This window comes from Dendrobates tinctorius, unplaced genomic scaffold, assembly GCF_039654945.1.
Source record: "Dendrobates tinctorius isolate UK_male_01 unplaced genomic scaffold, ASM3965494v1 ptg000037l, whole genome shotgun sequence".
Lineage (NCBI taxonomy): Eukaryota > Metazoa > Chordata > Amphibia > Anura > Dendrobatidae > Dendrobates > Dendrobates tinctorius.
Window position 1 is genome coordinate 12,228,086 of NW_027361705.1, and position 27,744 is coordinate 12,255,829.

Sequence of the window (27,744 nt, forward strand, 5' to 3'; positions counted from 1 at the left end):
GGGGTGAGAGGACCATGCATATCAGGATAGGGGGTGAGGGAACCATGCATACCAGGATAGGGGGGTGAGGGGACCATGCATACAAGGATAGAGGGGTGAGAGGACCATGCATACCAGGATAGGGGGTGAGGGAAACATGCATACCAGGATAGGGGGGTGAGGGGACCATGCATACCAGGATTTGGGGGTGATAGGACCATGCATGCCAGGATAGGGGGGTAAGAGGACCATGCATACCAGGATTTTGGGGTGAGAGGTAGCATGCATACCAGGATAGGGGGGTTCGGGGATCATGCATATCAGGAAAGGGGGGTGAGAGGACCATGCATACCAGGAAAGGGGGGTGAGAGGACCATGCATACCAGGATAGGGGGGTTCGGGGATCATGCATATCAGGAAAGGGGAGTGAGAGCACCATGCATACCAGGAAAGGGGGGTGAGAGGACCATGCATACCAGGATAGGGGGGTGAGAGGACCATGCATACCAGGATAGGGGGGGTTCAGGGACCATGCATATCAGGATTGGGGGACGAGAGGACCATGCATACCAGGATTTTGGGGTGAGAGGTAGCATGCATACCAGGATAGGGGGGTTCGGGGATCATGCATATCAGGAAAGGGGGGTGAGAGGACCATGCATACCATTAAAGGGGGGTGATAGGACCATGCATACCAGGATAGGGGGTGAGGGAACCATGCATACCAGGATAGGGGGGTGAGGGAACCATGCATACCAGGATAGGGGGGTGAGGGAACCATGCATACCAGGATAGGGGGGTGAGGGGACCATGCATACAAGGATAGAGGGGTGAGAGGACCATGCATACCAGGATAGGGGGTGAGGGAAACATGCATACCAGGATAGGGGGGTGAGGGGACCATGCATACCAGGATTTGGGGGTGATAGGACCATGCATGCCAGGATAGGGGGGTAAGAGGACCATGCATACCAGGATTTTGGGGTGAGAGGTAGCATGCATACCAGGATAGGGGGGTTCGGGGATCATGCATATCAGGAAAGGGGGGTGAGAGGACCATGCATACCAGGAAAGGGGGGTGAGAGGACCATGCATACCAGGATAGGGGGGTGAGAGGACCATTCATACCAGGATAGGGGGTGAGGGAACCATGCATGCCAGGATAGGGGGGTGAGGGGACCATGCATACAAGGATAGGGGGGTGAGAGGACCATGCATACCAGGATAGGGGGGTGAGGGGACCATGCATACCAGGATTTGGGGGTGATAGGACCATGCATGCCAGGATAGGGGGGTAAGAGGACCATGCATACCAGGAAAGGGGGGTGAGGGGACCATGCATAACAGGATAGGGGGGTGAGAGGACCATGCATACCAGGAAAGTGGGGTGTGGGGACTATGCATAATAGGATAGGGGGGTGATAGGACCATGCATGCATTCAAATCCTGCGCGGCACCTCTAATTGGCTCAGCCGGCGGGAAGGGGCATTTGAATACCCCGCCAAAGCCGCATGGTACCGCTCATTGGCTGAGCCGCCCACCGACGGATGTGCATTTCACCGCACTCCCGATGCAATAGTATCTGGCCTATTTCTAGTAAACAATATGTCTGTAAGATCAACCCCTAAATCACATATATGGGTTTTATCTGTTGCTGCATTCCTGATAAAATAGTACTTTTATTCCTATGAAAATGAGTCATTAAAGGAAACCTGTCACCAGGTTTGTACGATATAAGTTACGGCCACTGCCTTTCAGGGTTTTTCTACAGCATTCTATAATGCTGTTTATCTGCTCCCAACTCAACCTGCAAGAGAAGAAAAATAACTTTTATTATACTCATCCGGGGGGGGGGGGGGCGGTCCAGCGCAGGAACCGGGAAAGGTCAGATAGGCCCAGCGCCTCCGCACTGCAGTACTTGCTCTGCCCTCAACAGGGCAGAGAAGTATGCCTGCGCAGGAATGCGATTCTGGGGAGCAATGAAGCAAGCAGGAGGGCAGCATTGCTAGAATATAGGAGGGGCCAGGCCAAGACCAGCGACACCTATCGGACCGGACTGCCTCGCCGGTGAGTATAATAAAACTTATTTCTCTTCTCTTGCAGGTCGGATAGGGGGCTTATCTACAGCTTTATAGAATGCTGTAAATAGGTCCTGAAAGGTGATGACCATAATTTATATTGGCCAAACCTGGTGACAGGTTCCCTTTAAGTGCTTTGTGTGTGACAGATCACTTAACAAACCACTGCCTTCCCAGATTGCTTGCCTCCCCAACACCAACCTCTTTAGCCTGATTAATAGCTCACTTTCCGATTTCCATGCCTGAAACCTGATATCACACAGACATTGAGCTATCAATCAAGCTAAAAAAGCCGATCTTGATTCGGCAAACAAGCTGGGGAGACAAACGTTCCTTAACACCTTATTTGAGTATAAATGAAAATTACTAGGTACACAGCAACAGATAGAAGATATGTGTTATGCACACGTGGTATCAAACACTGGGATAAAGGATCCAACTAAAAAATTTACACAAACCTCACCCGGTTCCTGTACAGATTACAATATCCAGTAACGCAGACCCTAGCTATTTCAGTGCAACCTGGATATATCCTGACGTTAAACTAGAGAAGATAACTCAGACCTGGCTCCCTGAAATGCCGTCAAGTGTATCACGCACTTCCTAAGGAATTGAGGGTGCAGTGTAAGAAAGAAATCCCAGCAGTATAATTTTTTGAGTGGCTTAGACACTCAGAAGTAGGGCTTGAACTCCAAGCAAAATCCACTAAAGACTATCACCAGCAAAGAAGACCAACTGGGGGTTGGTTAAAATAGTAGCACCTGCAGTGTGACAGGATAGGCTAGATAACAAATGAAAAAACACCTGCTGTCCAAAAAGAATTGACAAAGAAAAAATTTAATCCTCCCGAAGATAGTGACAGAACTCAGCAGATAGAAGCAGAAAGAAGACCACAAGGCCACAAGACCTGCATGCCCAAATATGGGATTAGAAGGGTTGATCTTACTGACAAGCCTTGGCCGGCACTTTATACATTATATGTGCCCACTAGAGTTAAGTAATGGAGTTTTTCGAACTAATGTAATAAAAGACAGAAGGTGACTGACATCTATTTTCAGACATTTTGGGGGTTATGTCTTTAGTCAACCAGTCATGTTTTCTCTTTCCATGCCATCTCTACTTACACCCATAGTCAAACTTGTGTATTGTATACGATCTTGGACAAGCACACTTTGAAAAGGTATGATAGGATAACATACAAATGATGACATGCTTGACCTGGGATTTAGAAATGCAAATCTAATCTCCTCTAAACTTTCTTATCCTTGGGTTTTCCATTTCATAAAGTTATGGTCATCCTATAAGTGTTTCTTTTTCAGGATTGTCCAGGCTGTCATTGGTCTGATCATACCGTTGAACTATATCTTTTTGTTATGCCTTAACTTTATGAGTTATGATCTTAGAGACATGCCATTACTTCATGAGGATGGAAACCCCCTTAATGTAGGAAATATATTGGTAGGACACATATTTAACATTATGGTATTGGGGAATAAGTTTTCAAATAAATATTTGTACAAGAAATGCACCAAGTTCCTTAGTCCAGTGTGATTAAGACACTTTAACTGTCTAATTTAACATAAAAACTTTGCTGAAATTTACTTACTGGTGCATGCGAGCTCGGCTGAATGGAGCCGTGTAACAATCTGTCTCTTCTAGATCAGGAAGGGCCTCTTTGTCAAGCTTCATTGGGTTTCTAGGCAGCCAGCTTTTCAGTTGCCTCATATTCCTCTGCAAACTAAAAGAAAGACATGTTTTACAGCCATGAACTTTATCACATTTGACTTTGAGATATTACTTCACCCGTCTTCTGAAACCAATGTTAAGTGAATATATTCCATTGGTCATAGCCGCAGGTAGAGTGTACCTCCCATTATTATTCCTGTGAAGTCAAAACTCCGTTCAATTGAAAATGGAAATCAATTTGACAAATATGTTAAATGGAAATCATATGCTCCATCTAAATTTTAAATTCCCTCATAATACACATGGCTAGCCTATCTGGAGACTTAGTCAATGGTCCAAACCATCACTGAGCTAATCAAAGGCACATTATAAACAACTTTTGCCCAGCTGCATTGTATAAGACCAAAGTCTAGCCACATATTTTAGGTCCATATTACAAGGATCCAACATATGCCACCTTCTGATATCTCTACGCCGGGCTATAATGCACCATCATCCACCATTTAAGTTTCCATTAATCCCTGTTGTAAAAGTGACAGAACCATTAAATAAAGGCGGAATATTTATAAAAGTATACGACTATATCATTATCTGATAGACATAATGTTTGTAATAATATTTTAGAATACTAGCATTCTGTCTCATCTTTGTGAAAGATGCAGAAAGAGAGTGACATAGCACAACAGGCCAAAGCAGATCTCTTACAAATGCTTAAACGTTTTGCAGGACTTCAGTTGGAGCTATGACTTTCCAAGAAGATATACAGTATATGTACATATATGAGATGCTAGTTTGCTAAATTTTCTGGGTTTTCTGTTAACGAACATTTTAGTAAGGGTGAGGCTTGTATATGATGTTAATTGATGATTTAGGTTAGGTTTTGGGGAGAAGCACATATGCAGAATACAAGAAAATTACATCTTTAGAATATTAGAATATAACATTTAAACAATTCACAAGTCTTCAATGATTGATGTTAGTCACAATACTACAAGGATGTCTTGATGGTTAAAATATAGCTTACCTACGTGCCGATCCTTGTAGTACCACTACACTGTGAAAGTGACAGCTTTTTTAAACATTGTAGTCTAAAATCGTAACAATGGAGAAGTATGGGTGAAAAAAAAAACTGGGGTGGCTATCCTGGGTACAACATTTTGCGGAATCCACAATTTAAAAAAAAAAAAATATTTTTAAATGTTACACCCATAAAAAGATGGCATTGCAAGCGTGTATGATCTGGAGAAGTGCACATGCTTTCAACCTCTGGCCCAGTGCCTAAAAGCTCTATGTGAGCCGCACTTAGAACAGTTTCAGCATAAACCTTTATTTCTTCTGGGAGCTTCTGGCTTTCATTTATGCAGGTGTGTCCAGAGCAACTACAGTCATTGCTCACAGCACTGAGGACGGCGACTGTAATCACGCCCTAGCACAGACTGATAGCCGGCTTTGCACTGAAACACTAGAGCTGGCTGTCATTCAAAGGCTATGACATATATGTCCATCATGAAGCACAAATTCCTCCTACTTACCAATCATCCCTGATGCAGTACCAAATTTTGGGAGCTAACCCGCTGTCGTGGGTTTTTAATGGTTATATCTCAACTTCAACTACTGTATATCTGTGTTCCTGGGTGACAGATACAGTTGAATACAATGGTGGAGCAGGGAGCCACCAGATCTCTACTTTACCATTCAATCTGGGTAGAGATTAAAGGATCTGGAAGAACCTTCAGGTCACGTGACATTCTCAGGACGTATGACTGAGCAGCAGCAAGCAGCTCAACGGAAAATCAGGAATAAGTCAGACAAGTCGAACACTTGTGTGTGGGGGGATGTGGCAGCAACATATTGAGTCAGTGGTTGTGGGGGCATTTTACAAGGGGCATCAAACTGTGTGGGGGAACACTGGAGGATGTTATACTGTGTGGGAGACACTAAAGGCTTCACACTGTGTGGAGACTGTCGGTGGGCAGTGGAAAAACTAGACCAAGTTTTCAAGTTTAAAACTTTGCTATACCTTTGTATGAATAATGGCAAAATGTAGTCATCCCATCTTACTACAAAGTGCCAAAATATAGAAAAACACTTAAAATATCCTTGAATATTCCAATTATCAGAATCAATTTTCATTTTCAACATTTTCCATGGAAATGTAACAATAATGAGCAATCATCAATTGGCGCAGATATTCTGATCATCTAACAGCGTCTTTGCTCTATTGAGTTACTGCATCGTGATCGTAATTGTGATCATGATGGTCTACATTAAATCTGTTGAATTTAATCCACAATGGTGAATATGGTGATTGAGGATTGCTCATTGTTATTACATTTCCATGGAAAATGTAAAGAAACTTACTTGCATAGAAGCTCCACAAGTAAGTGCTCCCAACTGGTGGCCACTGGTATCGATAACAGCTGATCAGTGGGGGTGCTGAGTGCCGGAGTCCGGCCGATCAGACATTGTTGCCCTATCCTAAGGATAGGGCATCAATGTAAAAGTAGGGGATAACCTCTTTAAGACCATATAAATTCCCATACATCTATAAAGGATGTATATTAGATTACAGCTGTGGCAGTTGTTTCTGGCTCTGACACCTGCAATCCCCTAAATCCCAATAAATATCAAATGTACAATAGATTGCAAATTTAAATGGGTTCGCTGACTATTGTCCCTTCTAAATTGTAAGTCAGGTCAGGTTATTAATTCCTATATACACTCACTGGCCACTTTATTAGGTACACCTGTCCAACTGTGTGTTAAGACTTAATTTCTAATCAGCCAATCACATGGCGGCAACTCAGTGCATTTAGGCATGTAGACATGGTCAAGACAATCTCCTGCAGTTCAAACCGAGCATCAGTATGGGGAAGAAAGGTGATTTGAGTGCCTTTGAACGTGGCATGATTGTTGGTGCCAGAAGGGCTGGTCTGAGAATTTCAGAAACTGCTGATCTACTGGGATTTTCACGCACAACCATCTCTAGGGTTTACAGAGAATGGTCCGAAAAAGAAAAAAAATCCAGTGAGCGGCAGTTCTGTGGCCGGAAATGCCATGTTGATGCCAGAGGTCAGAGGAGAATGGGCAGACTGGTTCGAGCTGATAGAAAGGCAACAGTGACTCAAATTGCCACCCGTTACAACCAAGGTAGGCAGAAGAGCATCTCTGAACGCACAGTGCGTCGAACTTTGAGGCAGATGGGCTACAGCAGCAGAAGACCACACTGGGTACCACTCCTCTCAGCTAAGAACAGGAAACTGAGGCTACAATTTGCACAAGCTCATCGAAATTGGACAGTAGAAGATTGGAAAAACGTTGCCTGGTCTGATGAGTCTCGATTTCTGCTGCGACATTCGGATGGTAGGGTCAGAATTTGGCGTAAACAACATGAAAGCATGGATCCATCCTGCCTTGTATCAACGGTTCAGGCTGGTGGTGGTGGTGTCATGGTGTGGGAAATTTTTTCTTGGCACTCTTTGGGCCCCTTGGTACCAATTGAGCATCGTTGCAACGCCACAGCCTACCTGAGTATTGTTGCTGACCATGTCCATCCCTTTATGACCACAATGTACCCAACATCTGATGGCTACTTTCAGCAGGATAATGCGCCATGTCATAAAGCTCGAATCATCTCAGATTGGTTTCTTGAACATGACAATGAGTTTACTGTACTCAAATGGCCTCCTCAGTCACCAGATCTCAATCCAATAGAGCATCTTTGGGATGTGGTGGAACGGGAGATTCGCATCAGGGATGTGCAGCCGACAAATCTGCGCCAACTGTGTGATGCCATCATGTCAATATGGTCCAAAATCTCTGAGGAATGCTTCCAGCACCTTGTTGAATCTCTGCCACGAAGAATTGAGGCAGTTCTGAAGGCAAAAGGGGGTCCAACCCCTTACTAGCATGGTGTACCTAATAAAGTGGCCAGTGAGTGTATATCTATATATATAATTGTCTTATCATGTCTGTCTGTAACCGAAATCCTGCGTCGCTGATTGGTCGCGCCAGTTAGGCCGTGACCTATCAGAGACAGTTGCTTAGTCGTCGCGGCAACACGACTGCATCGGTTATTGTACAGGCACATTACAGCCATTAAAGGCATCACTGCTGCGTCGCTCATTACACAGGCACAGTCCTGTACATATACAATACATAAGGTAAGAGCAGAACAGTGACTGCAGCTCTGGGTGTAACAGGAGTACATTAGGTAACAGCAGAACAGTGACTGCAGCTCTGGCTGTAACAGGAGTATAATACATTAGGTAAGAGCAGAACGGTGACTGCAGCTCTGGGTGTAACTGGACTACAATACATTAGGTAAAAGCAGAACAGTAACTGCAGCTCTGGGAGTAACTGGAGTACAATACATTAGGTAACAGCAGAACAGTGACTGCAGATCTGGGTGTAACTGGAGTGCAATACATTAGGTAACAGCAGAACAGTGACAGCAACTCCGGGGGTAACAGGAGTATAATACACTAGATGATGGCCCGATTCTATCGCATCAGGTATTTTAGAGTCTCTGTTAAAAAAAAAAATAGTTATATACTCACCTTCAGACGCCCCCCGGACTCTTTCTCTCCTCACCACACGCCCGGCATCTTCCGGTTCCAGTAATGCTTAGCGAGAAGGGCTGAAGATGACGTCATTCTCGCGAGAGCGTGACGTCATCAGCGGTGTTTCGCGCAAAGCATTACTGGAACTGGAAGATGCCGGGTGCATGGAGAGGAGAGAAAGAGTCCGGGGGCCATCGGAAGGTGAGTATATAACGATTTTTTATTTTAACAGAGACTCTAGAATACGATAGAATGCGATAGAATCGGGCAACCATCTAGTATATATATAGTCATGAATAATTGAGCCTCATTTAAAACTTTATATATCTGCCAGTTCACAAATAATTTATGGCTAAGAGCCTAGATCTTTTGTAGATCTATTAATCTTACTTTATAACATGCGATCAGTCCAGTCCATAAATATGTTATAATAAGATTAATTTTTTGACAGTTCTTCTTGGATCTATGTGCTGACTAGTGGATTTGCACAATATATATAGATCTATATAAATGTGGCGCAACCTTTGTCACAGGCACAAACAAGTCGCAGTTGGATCCAATGCCCCTATGGCAGGCCATATGCTTGATGCCAAAATGTGAGGCAGCTTTAATTAAATACAGTGCAATGTGGACACACCACTGATCTAATGCCAGACACACCGCTATTCACTCCACTGAGGTAGTCACATCTGATTGGGTGTGGCTAACATGAGTGATTGTGTGTTATTATAACAACTGCAAAGGCGGTCTTAGCCTATGTACTTGCTGTCACATTAGGACGCAGCTTAAGTTATATGCAGTGCAATGTAGCTACAGCTCTGATCTTATGCCATAAAACCACTCCACTCCACTAGGATAGCCGGAACTACTAGTGTGCGGCTAGTATGAGTGATCACGTATAATTTTAGCAGGTTGTGGCATGATCTCACTGACATAGCTGCCACAACAGCGTGAAGGTTGGCCATTACATTATGCAGGTGAGCTGCCTCTGCATTCGCTGTTTGTTGTGCTGTGATGCCACGCATGTAAACTGTTACTGAATAAATTACATGCAAACTCGATTTTGATTCTACATTAGACATATTATCGGGACATGTGTGTCCCTGATGCACGCTTCGATGGAATATCAACTTTTCTTTTTTTCTTAAATGTAGGTCTGTATTATTAACCCCTTCACCCCCAAGGGTGGTTTGCACGCTCATGACGGGCCAATTTTTACAATTCTGACCACTGTACATTTATGAGGTCATAACTCTGGAATGCTTCCATGGATCCCTGTGATTCTGACACTGTTTTCTCGTGACATATTGTACTTCATGGAAGTGGTAAAATTTCATTCAAATAACTTGCGTTTATTTGTGAGAAAAATGGAAATTTGGCAAAAATTTTGAAAATTTTGCAATTTTCCAACTTTGAATTTTTATGCCCTTAAATCACAGAGATATGGCACCCAAAAAACTTGATAACTAACATTTCCCACACGTTTAATTTACATCAGCACAATTTTGGAACCAAAATTTTTTTTTGTTAGGAAGTTATAAGGGTTAAAAGTTGACCAGCGATTTCTCATTTTTACAACACCATTTTATTTTTACGGACCACATCACATTTGAAGCCACTTTGAGGGGTCTATATGATAGAAAATACCCAAAAGTGACACCATTCTAAAAACTGCACCCCTTAAGGTGCTCAAAACCACATTCAAGAAGTTTATTAACCCTTTAGGTGCGTCACAGGAATTTTTTTGAATATTTAAAAAAAATGAACATCTAACTTTTTTCACAAAAAAAATACTTCAGGTTCAATTTTTTTATTTTACCAAGGGTATCAGGAGAAATTGGACTGCAAAAGTTATTGTGCAATTTGTCCTGAGTACGCTGATACCTGATATGTGGGAGGGAACGACTGTTTCGGCGCATGGCAGAGCTCAGAATGGAAGGAGCGCCGTTTGACTTTTTCAATGCAAAATTGTCTGGAATTCAGATCGGACGCCATGTCACGTTTGGAGAGTCCCTGATGTACCTAAACAGTGGAAACCCCGTACAAGTGACCCCATTTTGGAAACTAGACCCCCCAAGGAACTTATCTAGATATGTGGTGAGAACTTTGAACCCACAAGGGCTTTACAGAAGTTTATAACGTACAGCGGTACAATTAAAAAATCATATTTTTTCCACAAAAATGATCTTTTCACCCCAATTTTTATTTTCCCAAGGGTAATAGGAACCTAAAAGTTATTGTGCAATTTGTCCTGAGTACGCTGATACCCCACATGTGGGGGTAAACCACTATTTGGGCGCATGGCAGAGCTCGGAAGGGAAGCAGTGCCATTTGACGTTTTTGGCTGGAATTGAGATCGGACATCATGTCGCGATTGGAAAACCCCTGATGTACCAAAACAGTGGAAACCCCCCACAAATGACACCATTTTGGAAACTAGAACCCCTAAGGAACTTATCTAGATGTGTGGTGAGAACTTTGAACCCCCAAGGGCTTCACAGAAGTTTATAACATAAAGCCGTACAATTAAAAAATCATATTTTTTTCCACAAAAATGATCGTTTCACCCTCAATTCTTATTTTTCCAAGAGTAACAGGACCCTAAAAGTTATTGTGCAATTTGTCCTGAGTACGCTGATACCCTACATGTGGGGGTAAACCACTATTTGGGCGCATTGCAGAGCTCGGAAGGGAAGCAGCGCCATTTGACGTTTTTGGCTGGAATAGAGATCGGATACCATGTCGCGATTGGAAAACCCCTGATGTGCCAAAACAGTGGAAACCCCCTACAAATGACACCATTTTGGAAACTAGACCCCCTAAGGAACTTATCTAGATGTGTGGTGAGAACTTTGAACCCACAAGGGCTTCACAGAAGTTTATAACATAAAGCAGTACAATTAAAAAATCATATTTTTTCCAAAAAAATGATCTTTTCACCCTCAATTCTTATTTTTCCAAGGGTAACAGGACCCTAAAAGTTATTGTGCAATTTGTCCTGAGTACGCTGATACCCCACATGTGGGGGTAAACCACTATTTGGGCGCATGGCAGAGCTCGGAAAGGAAGCAGCGCCATTTGACGTTTTTGGCTGGAATTGAGATCGGACACCATGTCGCGACTGGAAAACCCCTGATGTACCTAAACAGTGGAAACCCCCCACAAATAACACCATTTTGTTAACTAGACCCCCCAAGGAACTTATCTAGATGTGTGGTGAGCACTTTGAACCCCCCTGTGCTTCACAGAAGTTTATAATGCCCGGGCGTGAAAATAAAAAATTTGAATTTTTTCCACAAACATGATCTTTTAGTCACCATTTTTTTATTTTCCCAAGGGTACCAGGAGAAATTGGACCCCAAAAGTTGTTTTCCAATTTGTCCTGAGTATGCTGATACCCCATATGTGGGAGAAAACTACTGTATGAGCACACGTCGGGGCTCGGAAGGGAAGTAGTGATGTTTTGGAATGCAGACTTTGATGGAATGGTCTGTGGGTGTCATGTTGCCTTTGGAGAGCCCCTAATGTACCTAAACAGTGGAAACCCCACACAAATGACCCCATTTTGAAAACTAGACCCCCTAAGGAACTTATCTAGATGTGAGGTGAGCACTTTGAACCCCCAAGGGCTTCACATAAGTTTATAATGACCGGGCATGAAAATAAAAAAATCGTATTTTTTCCACAAACATGATCAATTAGTCCCCATTTTTTTCATTTTCCCAAGGGTAACAGGAGAAATTGGACCCCAAAAGTTGTTGTCCAATTTGTCCTGAGTACGCTGACACCCCATATGTGGGAGAAAACTACTGTATGGACACACGTCGGGGCTCGGAAGGGAAGCAGTGACATTTTGGAATGCAGACTTTGATGGAATGGTCTGCGGGTGTCATGTGCGTTTGGAGAGCACCTGATGTACCTAAACTATTGAAACTCCCCACAAGTGACCCCATTTTGGACACTAGACCCCCCACGGAACTTATCTAGATGTGTGGTGAGCACTTTGAACCCCCAAGTGCTTCACAGAAGTTTATAACGCTTGGACGTGAAAATAAAAAAATCATTTTTTTCCACAAAAATGATATTTTTGCCCCCAATTTTTTATTTTCCTAAGGGTAACAGGAGAAATTGGACCCCAAAAATTGTTTTGCAATTTGTCCTGAGTAGGCTGATACCCTACATGTGGGGGTAAAACACTGTTTGGGCGCATGTCAGAGCTTGGAAGGGAAGGAGCACCATTTGACTTTTTCAACTCAGAATTGGCTGGAATTGAAATCAGACGCCATGTTGCATTTGGAGAGCCCCTGACGTGCCCAAACAGTGGAAACCCCCAATTCTAACTCCAACCCGAACCCCAACACACCCCTAACCCTAATCTCAGCCCTAACCCTAGCCCTAAGCCTAGCCCTAACCCTAGCCCTAACCCTAGCCCTAGCCCTAACCCTAGCCCTAACCCTAACCGTAATGGAAAAATGGAAATAAATACATTTTTTAAATTTTATTATTTTTCCCTAACTAAGGGGGTGATAACGGGGGGTTTGATTTACTATTTATGGCGGTTTTTATGTTTGGCAGCTGTCGCACGCTAAAAGACGCTTTTTATTGTAAAAATAGTTTTTGCATCACCACATATTGAGAGCTATAATTTTTCCGTATTTTGACCCACTGAGTCATGTGAGGTCTTATTTTTTGCGGGACGAGTTGACGTTTTTACTGGTATCATTTTCGGGCACGTGACATTTTTTGATCGCTTTTTATTCCGATTTTTGGGACGCAGAATGAACAAAAACCAGCGTTTCATGAATTTCTTTTGGGGGGGTGCGTTTACACCGTTCTGCGTGCGGTAAAATTGATAAAGCAGTTTTATTCTTCGGGTCAGTACGGTTACAGCGATACCTCATTTAGGTCTTTTTTTTATGTTTTGTCGGTTTTATGCAATGAAAACTATTTTATATAAAAATTAATTATTTTTGCATCGCTTTATTCTGTGAGCTATAACTTTTTTATTTTTTTGCTCATGATGCTGTTTGGTAGCTCGTTTTTTGCGGGACAAGATGACGTTTTCAGCGGTACCATGGATATTTATATGCGTCTTTTTGATCGCGCGTTATTACACTTTTTGTTTGGTGGTATGATAATAAATCATTATTTTTTGCTTCGTTTTTTAATTTTTAAGGGGTTCGCTAAAGGGGTTAACTAATGGGACAGTTTTATAGGGCGGGTCGTTACGGACGCGGCGATAACTAATATGTGTACTTTTATTTTTTTTTGTTTTTTTTATTTTCAAAAATGGATTTATTTGGGGGAATATTTTTTTTTTTTTTTGTAATTTATTTGGCGATTTTTTTTAAATTATTTTAACACTTTTTTTTTAATTTTTTTTTTACATTATTAAATAGTCCCAGGTGGGACATCACTGTTCTGTGACAGCGATCTGTCACAGGCAGTGCAGAAAGCTTCCTCATGCCTGCGCTTTGCAGGCACTGAGGAAGCCAGCTTCCTGCAGGCCCCCGAAGGCCCCTGTCGCCATCTTGGATTCGGGGGCCTGCAGGAAAGGAGCCCCCTGCAGCAGCGCTGCACATTGCGCTGCCGTGGGGGGCTCAGGGAAGCACGGAGGGAGCCCCCTCCCTGCCGATGCTTCCCTTTAACCCCTGGTACACCGCGATCATGTTTGATCACGGTGTGCAAGGGGATAACGTGTCGGGAGCGGTCCGTGACCGCCCCTGACACATTGTGCCGGGTGTCAGCTGTGATAATCAGCTGACACCCGGCCGCGATCAGCGGCGCTCACCATGTGGGCGCCGCTGATCGCGGTAGACGTACTATCCGTCCATGGGCATAGGGGCCCGGGTCCCATGGACGGGATAGTACGTCTGATGTCAGGAAGGGGTTAAGGAGAAAAGAAATCCAAACATAGAGGGCCCAGTGTGAAAAAGTGACTGCCCCCTAAACCTAATAACTAGTTAGTCCACCTTTAGTAGCTACAACTGCAATCAAGCCTTTGTAATAACTGGCAATGAGTCTTTTACAACTCTTTAGAGGAATTTTTGCCCACTCAACTCTGTAGAATTGTTGTAATTCAGCCACATTGGATGGTTTTCGAGCATGAACCACCTTTTTAAGGTCATGTCACAACATCTTAATCAGATTAAGGTCAAAGAATTGACTAGGCCACTCCAAATTCTTAATTTTGATTTTCTTAAGCAATTCAGAGGTTGACATTCTGCTGTGATTTGGATCATTGCCCTGCTGCATAACCCAAGTGCGCTTCCTTCAGCTTGAGGTCACGAACAGATGGCCAAAAGATTCTCTTTCAGGATTTTTTGGTAGAAAGCTGAATTCATGGTTCCATCTTCCACAGCAAGTCCTCCAGGTCCTGAAGCAGCAAAACAACTCTAGACCATCACACTACCACCACCATACTTTACTGTTGGTATAATGATCCTTTTCTGAAATGCTGTAATGCTTCTACCCCAGATGTAATGGGACATACATCGTACAAAAAGTTCCACTTCTGTCTCATCAGTCCACAGAATATTCTTCCAAAAGTTTTTGGCATCAACGAGATATTTTCGAGCAAAACTGAGAAAAGATTTTATGTTCTTTTTGGTCAGCAGTGATTTTCATCTTCGAACGCTATCATGCCGGCCATTTTTGCCAAGCCTATTTCTTATGATGTAATCATGAACATTGACCTTAACTGAGGCAAATGATGCCTGCTGTTCTTTGGATGTTGTTGTCGGGTCTTTCATGAGTTGTTGCTGCGCTATTGGGGTAGTTTTGTTTGGCCGGCCACTCTTTGGAAGGTGTACTACTGTTCCATGTTTTTAACATTTGTGTAATACACTTGCTGTCAGGATTCAGTTCTGCTTGCCAGTTCCATTGGTCATCACATGACTACTCAAATGCGATTTTCACACTTACAATCACATGTCAGCTAGCTTCTCTTCCTTCTCTTAATTGACAGAATTAAGAAAACAGCTAGTTGGCATTTGACTGTAGGTGTGCAAATCACATATGTGGGGTCAAATGATGACTATTCAAATCATTTAAGCCATGTATAGAAGTGGGGTGCCAAACTAAATTTTTGCACTAGATGCAGGAAAATCTAGATTTGCCTCTGGTGCATCATACTATTTTGGAGGACACAGTAGGGGCATCAAACTGTCTCGAGGACTCTATGGGAATAATACTGTGTATAGGACCATAGAGGCATCATACGGGAGATTGTGGGGACAGCATACTGTATGGACAGACTTGGGGCATCGTACTAGGTGGGGGGACCGTGGATCCATTATAATGTGTGTGGGACTCTGGGGGCATCATACAGTGTTTCAGGACTATGTTATCATAGTGTTTGAGACACGGGGCATTAAATATATAAAGCAGAATGGAGGGGGCAATCATACTATGTAGTAGATCATCATACTGTATCTGGAGGCTGCAAGAGCATCATAGTGTAAGGAGGATTTGGCAGGGGAATGTATATAAATCATGGGGCACTTAGTATTCAGCAGGGTCACAGAAGAGTATATCTCACAACTTTTCAGTCTTTAAAAGTAATTTTCCTCCTATTCCTCCATACAGCATTATGGGCACACATAGTCCTCCATACAGTATTATAGGCACCACATTGTCTTCCATATAGTATTATAGGTACCTCATGGTCCTCCACACAGTATTATGGGCACTAGTGTAATGACAAAAAAAATTTTTTTATGAAACTATGTGCAATGGAGGAACTTTTATGGGTTATTTAAGAATAAGTATTGCTTTTTTTGTTTTTTTTAAAAAAGTTCCCCCTTTCATTCAAATGAAATAAGGCAAAAATGGTATTTTTCCGCCAAAAAAGGACATGCAATTTTGCATTATATTGGGCACCACATAGTCCTCCATACAGTATTATTGGCACCACATAGAACTCTATATAGTATTATAGGTACCACATAGTCCTCCACACAGTATTATAGGCATCACATAATTCTCCAAACAGTATTATGGGCACCACATAGTCCTCCGTACGGTATAATGGGCCCCATTTAGTACTCCATACAGTATAATGGGCCCAGTATAGTGTTCCATACAGTATTATGGGCACCACATAGTCTTCCATACTATATTATGGGCACCACATAGAGGACCACATGGAGGACCATACAGTATAATGGGTCCCATATAGTGCTCCATATGGTATAACCATGAGGAAGGCTTCAAGGAGCTGAAACGCATATGTCTCAAGTAACATTGGAACTGCCAGACACTTTTAGTTGTTTTTTCTATAATAAATTTGGATTTTGCTGTACACACCTGGTGCCTCGCTGAATTTTTGTACCTCTGCTTTCCATAGGTTCCATACTTGTCCGTGTGAAGCAACCAGTAGGATCCTTGCTGAAACTTGAGTGAACTGTCTCTCCTTTCCCATTACCCCCCTCTATGATATGGTATAATGGGCCCCATATAGTGCTCCATACAGTATTATGGGCCCCATATAGTGATCCATGCAGAAAAATGGAATAAACAAATACTCACCTCTCCTTTTTCCCTTGCTTCTCCAGTCTTTGCAGTCTCTTGTCTTCTGACCTTCTCCACTGTTCAGCACAGAGTCAGTGCTGTAGTGACATCACCACACCTTTTGCGCTAAGACATCATAGAGGACCCATGTTGATAGCTTAGTGTGCAAACTTTAGCAGTCAGGTAGATGAACAGCTTTATAGGGCCTATTAGGGTGTCGTAATTCATATGTACTATTTTTCCTGCAACTAAAATTGATCCCAACTTTAGACCTCTTTTAAGGTTTTCATATATACTTTTAAATATTTTTAAGTGATTTACATTAAAGTTATTTTTGAGGTTTTTTAAGTTGGTTCTCACTCCAAAATATTCCTCCATTCAGTGTAATATATAGTGCTCCAAACAGTATAATGGGCCTGATATATTACTCTATTCAGTATACTGGGCCCATATAGTGATCCATACAGTATAATGGGCCCTATGTAGCACTCTATACAGTATAATGTGCCCCATATAGTACTCCAAACAGTAAAATGGCCACATATAGTCCTCCATACAGTAACATGAAACCCCATATAGTGCTCCATACAGTATAATGGGCCCTATATAGCACTCAATACAGTATAATGGGCTCTATATAGCGCTTCATACAGTATAGTGGCCCCATACAGTACTCTATACTGTATAATGGCCCCCATATAGAGCTCCATACGGTATAATGGGCCCTGTACAGTGCTCCATACAGTATAATGGGCCGTATATAGTGCTCCATACAGTTAATGGGCCCCATATAGTCCTCCATATAGTATAATGGGCCTCATATAGTGCTCAATACAGTATAATGGGCCCCATATAGCGCTCCATACAGTATAATGGACCCCATGTAGTGATTTATACAGAAAAAAATAAACAAATACTCACCTATCTCTGCAGTCTCCTGTCTTCTGATCCTTTGCACTGCTCAGCACAGAGAGTGCACTATAGTGAAATCATCACGTCCTTTGCACTGAGACATCACAGACTTCAGACACAGAGGAGGATTGATGGACAAGGGAGCATTTCCCTCTCCCACACACTCCCTGCCCACCGTTTTGCATGTACCTGTTCTATGGAGTATAGAATAATGGACTTATAATTGCATATCTAGTGAGTGCTGGCTGCTTTTCACATTTCCTTCCTTATTTGATGTTTCAAATGTGAACACCACCAGTAGATGTGATATACGGCATAATTCTCTACTAGAGAGTGCTATTAACACTACTAATGCTGCCATATGCTGGAACTGCTGCCTATTCAACATCCCTTGATTTTCATAGTTACATGTACTTTACATGATGGGTATGTAGTACATCATGGAGCATTAATGGGTTAAAGAGCCTCTACACTTGGAGCATTTCAAATAAAAATTTTAAATTTTATTTCCACAAAGCATATACAATAATGGTGAGCCAGGAAATATTACACAGAGTGCTGGGATAAATGTGAAATTTATACATATTCATGATAGGTGGGATAGGAAATAGAGTGCATATATATACAGTATATATATATATATATATATATATATATACCATCCTGGACCATTTCTCGTCGGGCGCTTCCTGTGGCGCCGAGCGACGCGTGGAAGCGGGCGGGAGGACGTCAGGATCGCCGCGTCTGACAGGTAAGTAGCGACCGCCAACCGTTGCTATGTCGTTGGTGAGATCTGCCTGGTGGCAGCTCACTAGCGACCACTTAGCGATGCACCAGCGATCCATATCGTTGTCGGGATCGCTGGTGCATCGCTTAGTGTAACGGTACCCTTAGTTCATGTTCTTAATTGGTTTTGGTGTAAACAATACATTATATTTAATTATATATTATTTTTATTTCTAGACTTGCAGCTTATCTTTCATCTTTTTCCTTGCCATCTCAGATGTATTTTTAAGATTTCACTAGTGGCAACAAAGGAGTACCGTATTTTATGTTTTGCTCATAAAATATTATTGATTTGATTTTACGTTATACTATGCTGGACTATTGCTATCTCTTGCTTCACTTTTGTTTTACTGTTATTTTGTTAACCCGGTTTATTTCAATAGAAATACGCTGAGCAAAAAGGTGATGAAACTGAGCACAACACACTGTGTATAGCACCTACTCCACTTTTCCTGATAGGTAAAATTGGCTCATTAAAAACAATAAAATATCCACCACTTTTCTACTTAGAAAAGTTTTTAATGAAAGGACTAACGTAGCATTTTCAGATAAGGGTCTCATTTAGATGTCTCCAGTTCACACATGCTGCTATGTTGTCGAGTCTCAGTTGGGGACAGAGGATCTGCAGTCTTCTGTCCTCCGGATTCTGCTATGAGGACTTTAGTACCCACACACAGCCTCGGACTCCGGGGTCTGGTCTCTGGCGCTCAAGCCTGGGGGTGAGCTCTGCTATACTCCTGTCCCCAGCTTCTCTCCGCACGTCCTCTCTTCGCCCTGCTTAGGCATTAGCTCCCTAACTTCCTCCTCTTGACCAGAGAGAGCAGCTCCCCTGAAGTCAGGTTTAGAGCTCCCCCTACTGGCTTGGAGCAGGAACTGTGTAGTATGCTGGAACTACCTGATAAAGGGATCCCTTCCTTACTTCCAGGCCTGACATCACTCCGCCCTGGAGGGAGGCAAAGCCTTTGTGACAACCGAACTCTTGGGGTGCCACATGTGAATGCTGAGTCGGACAGAAACTGAAAGGCTTGTCGCTGCCATGCTTCCCATTCATGACTAATAGGCCTCTCCCGATGTGTGCGTAAACCTGTCAAACTAGGGGAATGGGAAAGGAAAAGCAGCCAATGACCTGCCTCTTGGACTAGTTGTCAGATTAAATGCACAAGTAACCTTTTTTTTCCTGTGAGCTGTTTTGCTCAGGGTTGGCTTTGCCCCCGGTGGCCAGTATGGTCACTGCACTGGTGTTTTTAGAGATAGTTTGCCCCCGGTGGGTGATATTATTATTGTTGGGCTTTTCCAACAAGCCTGGGTGAAGGAAGGAGCTAGATGGGGAGCTGGAGGAGAGTCTAGGGCGGCTCATTCAGAGTTCTGGAGTGGCAGCTATGGTGTCAGTGAGGAGTTCGTGTAAAGCATGGTGGAGTGGCAGCTATGGTGTCAGTGTAGAATTCTTGCAAAGCTTGGTGGAGTGGCAGCTATGGTGTAGAGCTGCACTCAGTTTGCTGGACTCTGTTACTGAGAGCTGCACTCAGTTTGCTGGACTCAGTTGCTGGACAGCTGCACTCAGGTGCTGGACTCTGTTGCTCCAAGGCGGCACTCAGTGCTGGACGCTGTTGCAGTAAAGCTGCACCCAGGTGTTGGACACAGTGGAGGAAGACGCACTAAGGTGTTGGTCTCTGCTGCCAGGAGCAAGTGCATCAGAGCAAAGCTAAGTGGTTCCCTGTTTGTCACTTTTCCTCATGTTGGTGTTAGTGCAGCGGTGGGGCCAGTGCCTGCGCCACCCAGCTCCCAAGCAAGGGATAGGTGTAGGGTGTGCCAGGGCTACAGGTTCCTGAGTGGCGCCCGGTGCGGAACTGGCATTGGGAACGTTAGGAGCGTTAGGGACACTGACTCAGGGGAGTGCAGGAGGTCTCCACGTCCCCCGTTCCCTATTGCAGGGCCCACCATTGTAAATGTTTCCCTATCCCCCTTTGTCTTGTATTAGTTACCGGCCTGCGGGCCGCGTCACACTGGACAATTACACGTGCCGTGTCCTATTGTAGTAGTTACCGGACTGCTAGCCGTGTCACACAGGACGGGGCACGTGACATTATCACCAACCAATATAATTTTTTTTCTGGTGAGCCTCGGGCCTTGTTCAGACCTGTGAGCATTTGCTGCTGGGCCTCACTAAGGTGAGTGAGGAGCTGCATGGTATGTAAGCAGTTCCAGCAGCAGTAATCAGGGTCTGGGGCCTTTCCTCTGACTGAACCGGAAAATCTAATAGCGGCTGGCAATGAAGCCCCCTAGAGTCGCTGCTGGGGAGCTGGACTTGCTCATACAGGCGGTCGCACCTAGACAGGTGGGTGGAGTTGGTGTCCACATGGGGTGCTGTATGGGGTTCCCCGAGGTGAAGGGGAATGTCCCGGTAGTGAGCAGACTGTTGTTATGGTCCGTGGGGCTCACGCCATGTCTTCCATGCCACCGAGGAGGCCGCCCTCTCCTGGTCGTGTGGAGGAAAGCGACCAGGGAGTGTATTTTTCCCCATATCCCAGGTCCCTCCCTCTCCGGTGTGAGCAGCAGGTGTGCTGCGGGGGAGTAGGGGCAAATCTCAACCCTCGCCATTAGCCAACCCTGGGAGGCGCAGACCTCGTGGTGTAAAGGGTTGGAGGGTGGTGTTCCCTTGGTGAATAGCGGGGGTGTGAGTATGGTTACACAGGGGGACGTCTCTGTTGTCGATCGCAGAATGAATTCACCGGCTTATGACAAACAAATGTGGGGCAATAAACATTCAGGTCCGGACCTGTGTGTGAACGAGCATGTATGGGTGGCCACCAAAAAACATCCTGTGGAAGTGTGTTGCTGAGTCTTATCAGCTCATACCTAACATACACATACATAATTCGTTTCCCAGGTCTGCACTTAGGAGATGTGTGGTGCCTCCAGAATATACATTGCCTATACCAGCGATGCATTTGTCATTAACCTGAAGTGTCAGGTACTAGTTGGGGTGAACTCTGGATCTGGGCATCCGCTCTGTAGGTAGTTCCTGATGAGGAGTGGTTTTGAGGGTGCCAAATTTTGTGGCTGTAGCTGCGACGGTGCGGATGCCTATCCCGGACATACACACACACATACACACATACATACATACATACATACACACTTTGAGCTTTATAAAGCTCAAAGTGTGTATGTATATATGTATGTACAGTATGTGTATATGTGTGTGTGTGTGTGCGTGTGTGTGTGTGTGTGTGTGTCCGGGATATGCATCCGCACCGTCGCAGCTACAGTCAAAAAATTTGGGACAGTCACACGTCTGGACCCCGAGAGCGTACGAAGCTATGTTGTGAGGCTAAATTTTAACCCCGCACGTTCCAATTCACCAAACAATTTTGCCCCTATCTACATACTGGGGAAAAAGTGTGCGTGCGTCAAGCCCCGCCCCTCATTATGATGTCATAATGCCCCTATCTACATCATGGGGAAACAGTGTGTGCGTATCAAACCCCGCCCCTCATTATGATGTCACAATGGTTGCCATGGCGACGCTGATGTCATCATAGGTTGCATATATATATATCATCTAATTTATAAAGCTCAAAGTGTGTATGTATGTGTGTATGTATATGTGTATGTGTGTGTGTGTGTGTGTGTGTATGTCCGGGATAGGCATCCGCACCATCGCAGCTACAGCCTCAAAATTTGGCACAGTCACACGTCTGGACCCTGAGAGCGTCCTAAGCTATGCTGTGTGGTGAAATTTTAACCCTGCGCGTTCCAATTCACAAAGCAATTTTGCCCCTATCTACTAACGGGGGAAAAAGTGTGTGTGTGTGTCAAGCCCCGCCCCTCATTGTGATGTCATAATGCCCCTATTTGCATACTGGGGAAGCAGTGTGGCTTATCAAGCCCCGCCCTTCATTATGATGTCACAACGGTTGCCATGGCGACGCTGATGTCATCATAGGTCGCAAGCCCCGCCGCCGCTCATTATGATGTCATAATGGTTGACTATGGGATGGAGGATGTGTGATGGGTATATGGGCACTTGACTATGGGATAGAGGATATGTTTGACGGGTATATGGGCACAGGACTATGGGATGGCGGATATGTATATGGGCACGGGACTATGGAATGGAGGATGTGTGATGGGTATATGGGCATTGGACTATGGGATGGAGGATATGTATGACGGGTATATGGGCATGGGAGTATGAGATGGCGGATATGTATGATGGGTATATGGGCATGGGACCATGGGATGGAGGATATGTATGATGGGTATATGGGCATGGGACTATGAGATGAAGGATGTGTGATGGGAATGCAGTAAGCCCTACATGATTGACAGAGGGGCGGAGCCTGCAGCCACCAGATGCCTGCGCAGGGGCCTCTTCTCTGTCACCACCCTCACCCTGAGGCGAACCATGGTGCCTCCCAGTGGTCGAGGCAGGAACAGCCATGCCCGAGTCTGACGGCGACGTGATGGCCCGGCGCCTCCTAGTGACCGAGACCGGAACAGCAGGCCCCGAGTCTGGCGGCGAAGTGTCAGTCCGGCGCCTCCTAGTGGCCGGAGCCGGAACAGCAGGCCCTGAGTCTGGCGGCGACGTGCCAGTCCGGCGCCTCCTAGTGGCCGAAGCCAGAACAGCAGGCCCTGAGTCTGACAGCGACGTGACACATGGGCCTTCAGTAGGCCCTGGGCTGCAGTGGCAATCCATTGACACCCGGGAGGCGATGGGTGTAGATAAAGGGTTAATCAGCAGGTAATTAGGGTTATGATGCTGCCCACTCACCTTACTAAGTTAATGAACTTATTTTCTACCAGGAGACACCAATTATGAGTCACAGAAGTGTGTACAGAGATGCTACGGTCTCCGCTCACTATACTGAGTCGGCTTTCAATCACTCACAGTATAGCGAGCAGTGACTGTAATATGTACGGTACATACCCACCTCTATGACTGAAAGCCGGCAGCTCCCAAAAGGAAATAATTTAGTTTTCTTTCCAGAGACTCACTTTTTAGTAACGCAGCCAAACAGCATTGCAATAGTAATATATATCCTTATATACGGCAGTCATACATTTACAGCAACATTTAAAGGGTTAACAGCAGTGATCGGTGGTGAGCTCCAGTCAATGCTGTTAAAGACAAATGTTTGCTGTGTAACACAGCCATCATCTGCTAGAGATGGTGCAGGCTCAGCTCCTGAGCCCACGCCACACTTCTGGACCTGACATGCGTTACGTATTATAGCATTAATTTTAATTCATTTTTGGAAATACATTTTTTTTTAATATATCAGTACCTCGACCCTTTGAATTGCAAAGGGTGAATATGCACAGCAGACGTTGACAATTTGTTGATTTTAAATTCTGAGTGCTGGTCAGTTTTCACTGCTGGTTTTCATTGCAGCCTGTGGATGTAATTTGCAGCATATTTACTTCCAGTGGACAATGATATATTCTGGTCCTGTGATGGATGCACAGCAACACAGCTCATTACAAGGCGCTGTTCTGATAAGTACATAGTAACTAAGTGTTCATCACTATGGACAGAGCTACAGTGTATGCCATAAAGATAGACAATGTAGGTTCTTAGTGAATAGTAGCAAGAAGAAATCATGAAAACCTTGGGAAATAGAAAAAAAAATATATTGGAAAATGTAATGTCTATTCAATGTATATAGAAATTGTCATTTTTATTTTATTTTTATAATACAGTGAACGTTATTTTTTGTTTTGATAGTCAAACATATTGATGAAAAGAGCCTAACGGTATACGTCCACTTACATTGATATCATCCGCTCGTGCATAGCACCGCAGACAACTCCGCCAGTATATATGATATTTCAAGGGAAGAATGATATTGGCTGCAATTAGGTTCCATTGACCTTTACCTGCTACAACTACAAACTGAACTGAGCGGGTTATTATTATTTCATGGAACAAAAACAACAATCCCCAAATGGTTACTGAACCCCTGGAAAGAAAATCTTGTTAAAAATTAAGGAAAAAAGTCCAAGAAGCGGGTTATGAGTTAAAGAGTGCTTTAATGTATGGGATCCATGATCCAGAGAGTCAGGTTAATGCAATTAACAAGCCGGATTTTGCATTCTAGGATTTGCTGAGGTAAAGCAGGCACAAGCAGAACTGGGTAAATGCTACAAGCAGTTGTGAATTCATACATTTGGCCTAGGCCTCCGGAAGAGATTTACTACATACAAATCACATTTCATGATAGAACTTTAATTGTTCTGCATCACATTGAATAAGTCAGAAGAGAAGGAAAGAGCCGGAGTAATTAAGAAGTAATGAAATTCCACTGTACCAATGAATAAACAATGCTGAGGATCTGCTGCCATAAATGCGCAACTAAAATATTAATTCTCTTCAAGGCATTCCGTATAATTTGATTTTGTAAAGTCGGAGCTCTATTTTTTATGCACATCCCCAAATCCCCTGACTCCTTTGTACAAAAGCAGATAATTGCTCAAAATAGGAGTGCTTGCAGTCACCATTAGGGGGAGCTCAATGCATTTAGAATAATAAGCGAATCGATCATTTGGATTTAGCTAATGATCTAGGAGCAGAGACCCTGATTCCAGCAACATATCATTCACTGGGATGCTTGCTCTATTTTTTATAAAATCACTGCTGCAGATCTAGCAGTTCTCTGAATGCTAAACTCTGTAAAACCCCACCCAGAGCACTGATTGGCAGCTCTGTATGTACACTCTGCATATGTGAGGGGGTGATCAAAGGTTCCGGCACTCCTCTAAGACCACTGTGTTTTATTGTATTGTAATACTATATAGTGTAGTTTGATTGTATGGTCATTAGATGTCAGTGATGTTTTATAGTTTTCTTTCATGGCATGGCCACTTTTAGTTTGAACACAGGGTTAACTGTAGGGCTGGCCCTTAAAGTGAAGGAGTTTTTGGGCATCTTTGGATAGTGAGGGATCCAGTAGTTAAGAAAAGAAGGAAAAAGGAGCAGGTAGAGTGTTAGCAAGAGGGAGAAGAAGTCAGGTGTATGTGGCAAATACCAGGGATTAGAAAAAACGGGGGCAAGCTACAGAACAATTCACCTGGATTGCCAGGTAGTGGGAACAGTAAGCTTGAGCTCTGTTACATTGAGGTTCCAAGGAAACAGAGTCACCCTTAGGGCTCAGCCATTCTGCACTAATATGTATTACAAGTGTCTGTGTCCATAATCACTGAGAAAGTGAATGATGACCAAGAAAAACGTGTCACATGCTATTCGATGGGTTTGAGTGTTTCTGGAAGTACAGAGGACTTTGCATTCTACAGACTGGTGTCTTTTTTCATTCTGAAGACCAAAAGAATTGGCGCAGTGGTAGTCAAATCAGAACTGAGTATGGAGGTCTCCTCCTTCACCACAACACTGCACCCCCCACACCCAGGGACTCAAACGTCCCCCTATTTCTGTAGCTGGTCGGGGTGCCAATTGTACAACACTCGCTCATGACTATCTCCCTGTGACATGTTACAAATAGGCAAAAAGCTTCCAACCCGTGTTTCAGGTGGGGTTATACAAAGCTCATGAATATGGAGGACTACCTGGCAGCGGGTTTACTAGTCCTCTAGTGTTAATCTACTGCGAATAAAACAGTAATTTTACCAAAAGTACAGCAAGTAGACCAGCAAGTGACACATCACTGGAATCAAGGCATCTGCCTCTACATTATGCTGCTCTCAGATTAGGTAACAAAAACCTAATGACACATTCCCTTTAGGGTTATTCCCTGTGTTTTTAAGGGTAAAATTGCAAAGTTCAGTTAAAAACAATCAACTAAGCAATTTACTTGTGATTATAATTTCTTGCCATCCTCATTAACATAATTTTATGTTCTTGTTCATGTCTCATTGCTTAAGTTACAGTCTTGAAGCAACGATTGAACATGTGCCTCGCTTACAAGCTCTTTCCAATACAACTTGTAAGCAGTGCTCCCTCTAAAGCTGGCTGGGATCGCTGTAGGACACAATGCTTTTTGACAGCAATTTCACATGAGTCTACCACATGTATGCTGCTTAGCGCTGCACTTGCAAACTCTTCTTCCTACTATTCAGTGGCGTAGCAACTGTTTGTGGCGCCCGGGGCGGTCGAAAAATTTGCCGCCCCTTTGGTCGTTGATAATTCGGAAGCATCCGAAGAGCCCACACTACACTCAAAGATCTAATTTTTAGTCTGCTACTAACTCTGCTATTATTTCTAAATTTCTAGACTTTCAACTTCTTGCAGTTCTCTATATATATGTACTGTATGTATTAGCTTGATGATGCTGGATGAAGACCTAATGGCTTTTTTTAATAATAATTTTTAATAATGTGACAGAAAAAAAAACAGAAAGTACAAATTATTTTGGCGGACAGGGGGCGGACACTGACAGCTTGGGGTCCCTGTGCAAGAAATGTGTCCGGGCCCCCCTCCTTTTATGGCGTCAAAGCTACGTGTGTGTGTATATATATATATATAGATAGATAGATTATTGATATTATATAGCCACACACACACATACAGGTATATATTACATAGTCTCCTTTATTATGTATATTGCTGTCCCATACACAGTGCCTTCTCTTGTTATGTACAGTTCCGTCCCTTACATATTGGATTATATAGAGCCCTGTTTTTTATTACATACCGTCCTGTCTTGTTAGCTGTATAATGCAATGATGGCTGATGGAGCATGGGAGGAGCTGATGGACTGGTCGTCTGGTCACCGGCTCCTCGATCAGCAGTCATTTTATATCTAACAAGAGAGGGGACCATGTAATAAAAGAGGGCGCTGTGAATAACAAAAATAACAAAAATACACTATGTAAGAGACAGCACTATACATAACAGCAGAGGAAGCTATATAATAAGGGACGGCACCATATATAGCTAGAGAGGATGGTAGGTAATAAGGGGCGGTGTTATACATAATAAAAGAGGAAACTATGTAACTAAGGATGGTGTTATACAGAATTAGTGAGTACACTATATACTAAGGGACTGTGTTAGACATAATAAACGATAATGTCTTCCTCCACCTCCCCCTGTTCCTAAGGCCATTATAAGTCCCCCTTCCTCCCAATCCCCCACACCCCTCATTGTCCTCCTCCCCTCGCATCCCATTATTGTCCTCTCCCCCACCTCCATCATTTTCTTCTCCACCACTATCTTTGCTTTCTCCCCCACCACTCCCATCATTGCCCATTCCACCACCTCAATCATTTCCTCC

The 27,744-nt window shown here is 43.7% G+C and overlaps 1 protein-coding gene across 2 annotated transcripts in view; it reads right to left on the bottom strand.

Moving 5' to 3' along the window:
- Nucleotides 1–27,744, bottom strand: part of ANO3 (anoctamin 3) — a 1,013,249-nt gene that overhangs the window by 346,439 nt on the left and 639,066 nt on the right. For both annotated transcript variants that reach the window (XM_073573877.1, XM_073573878.1), the window contains one exon: nt 3,664–3,795. In XM_073573877.1, the coding sequence (XP_073429978.1) occupies nt 3,664–3,795 (132 nt within the window). The remainder of the gene's footprint in view (nt 1–3,663; nt 3,796–27,744) is intronic.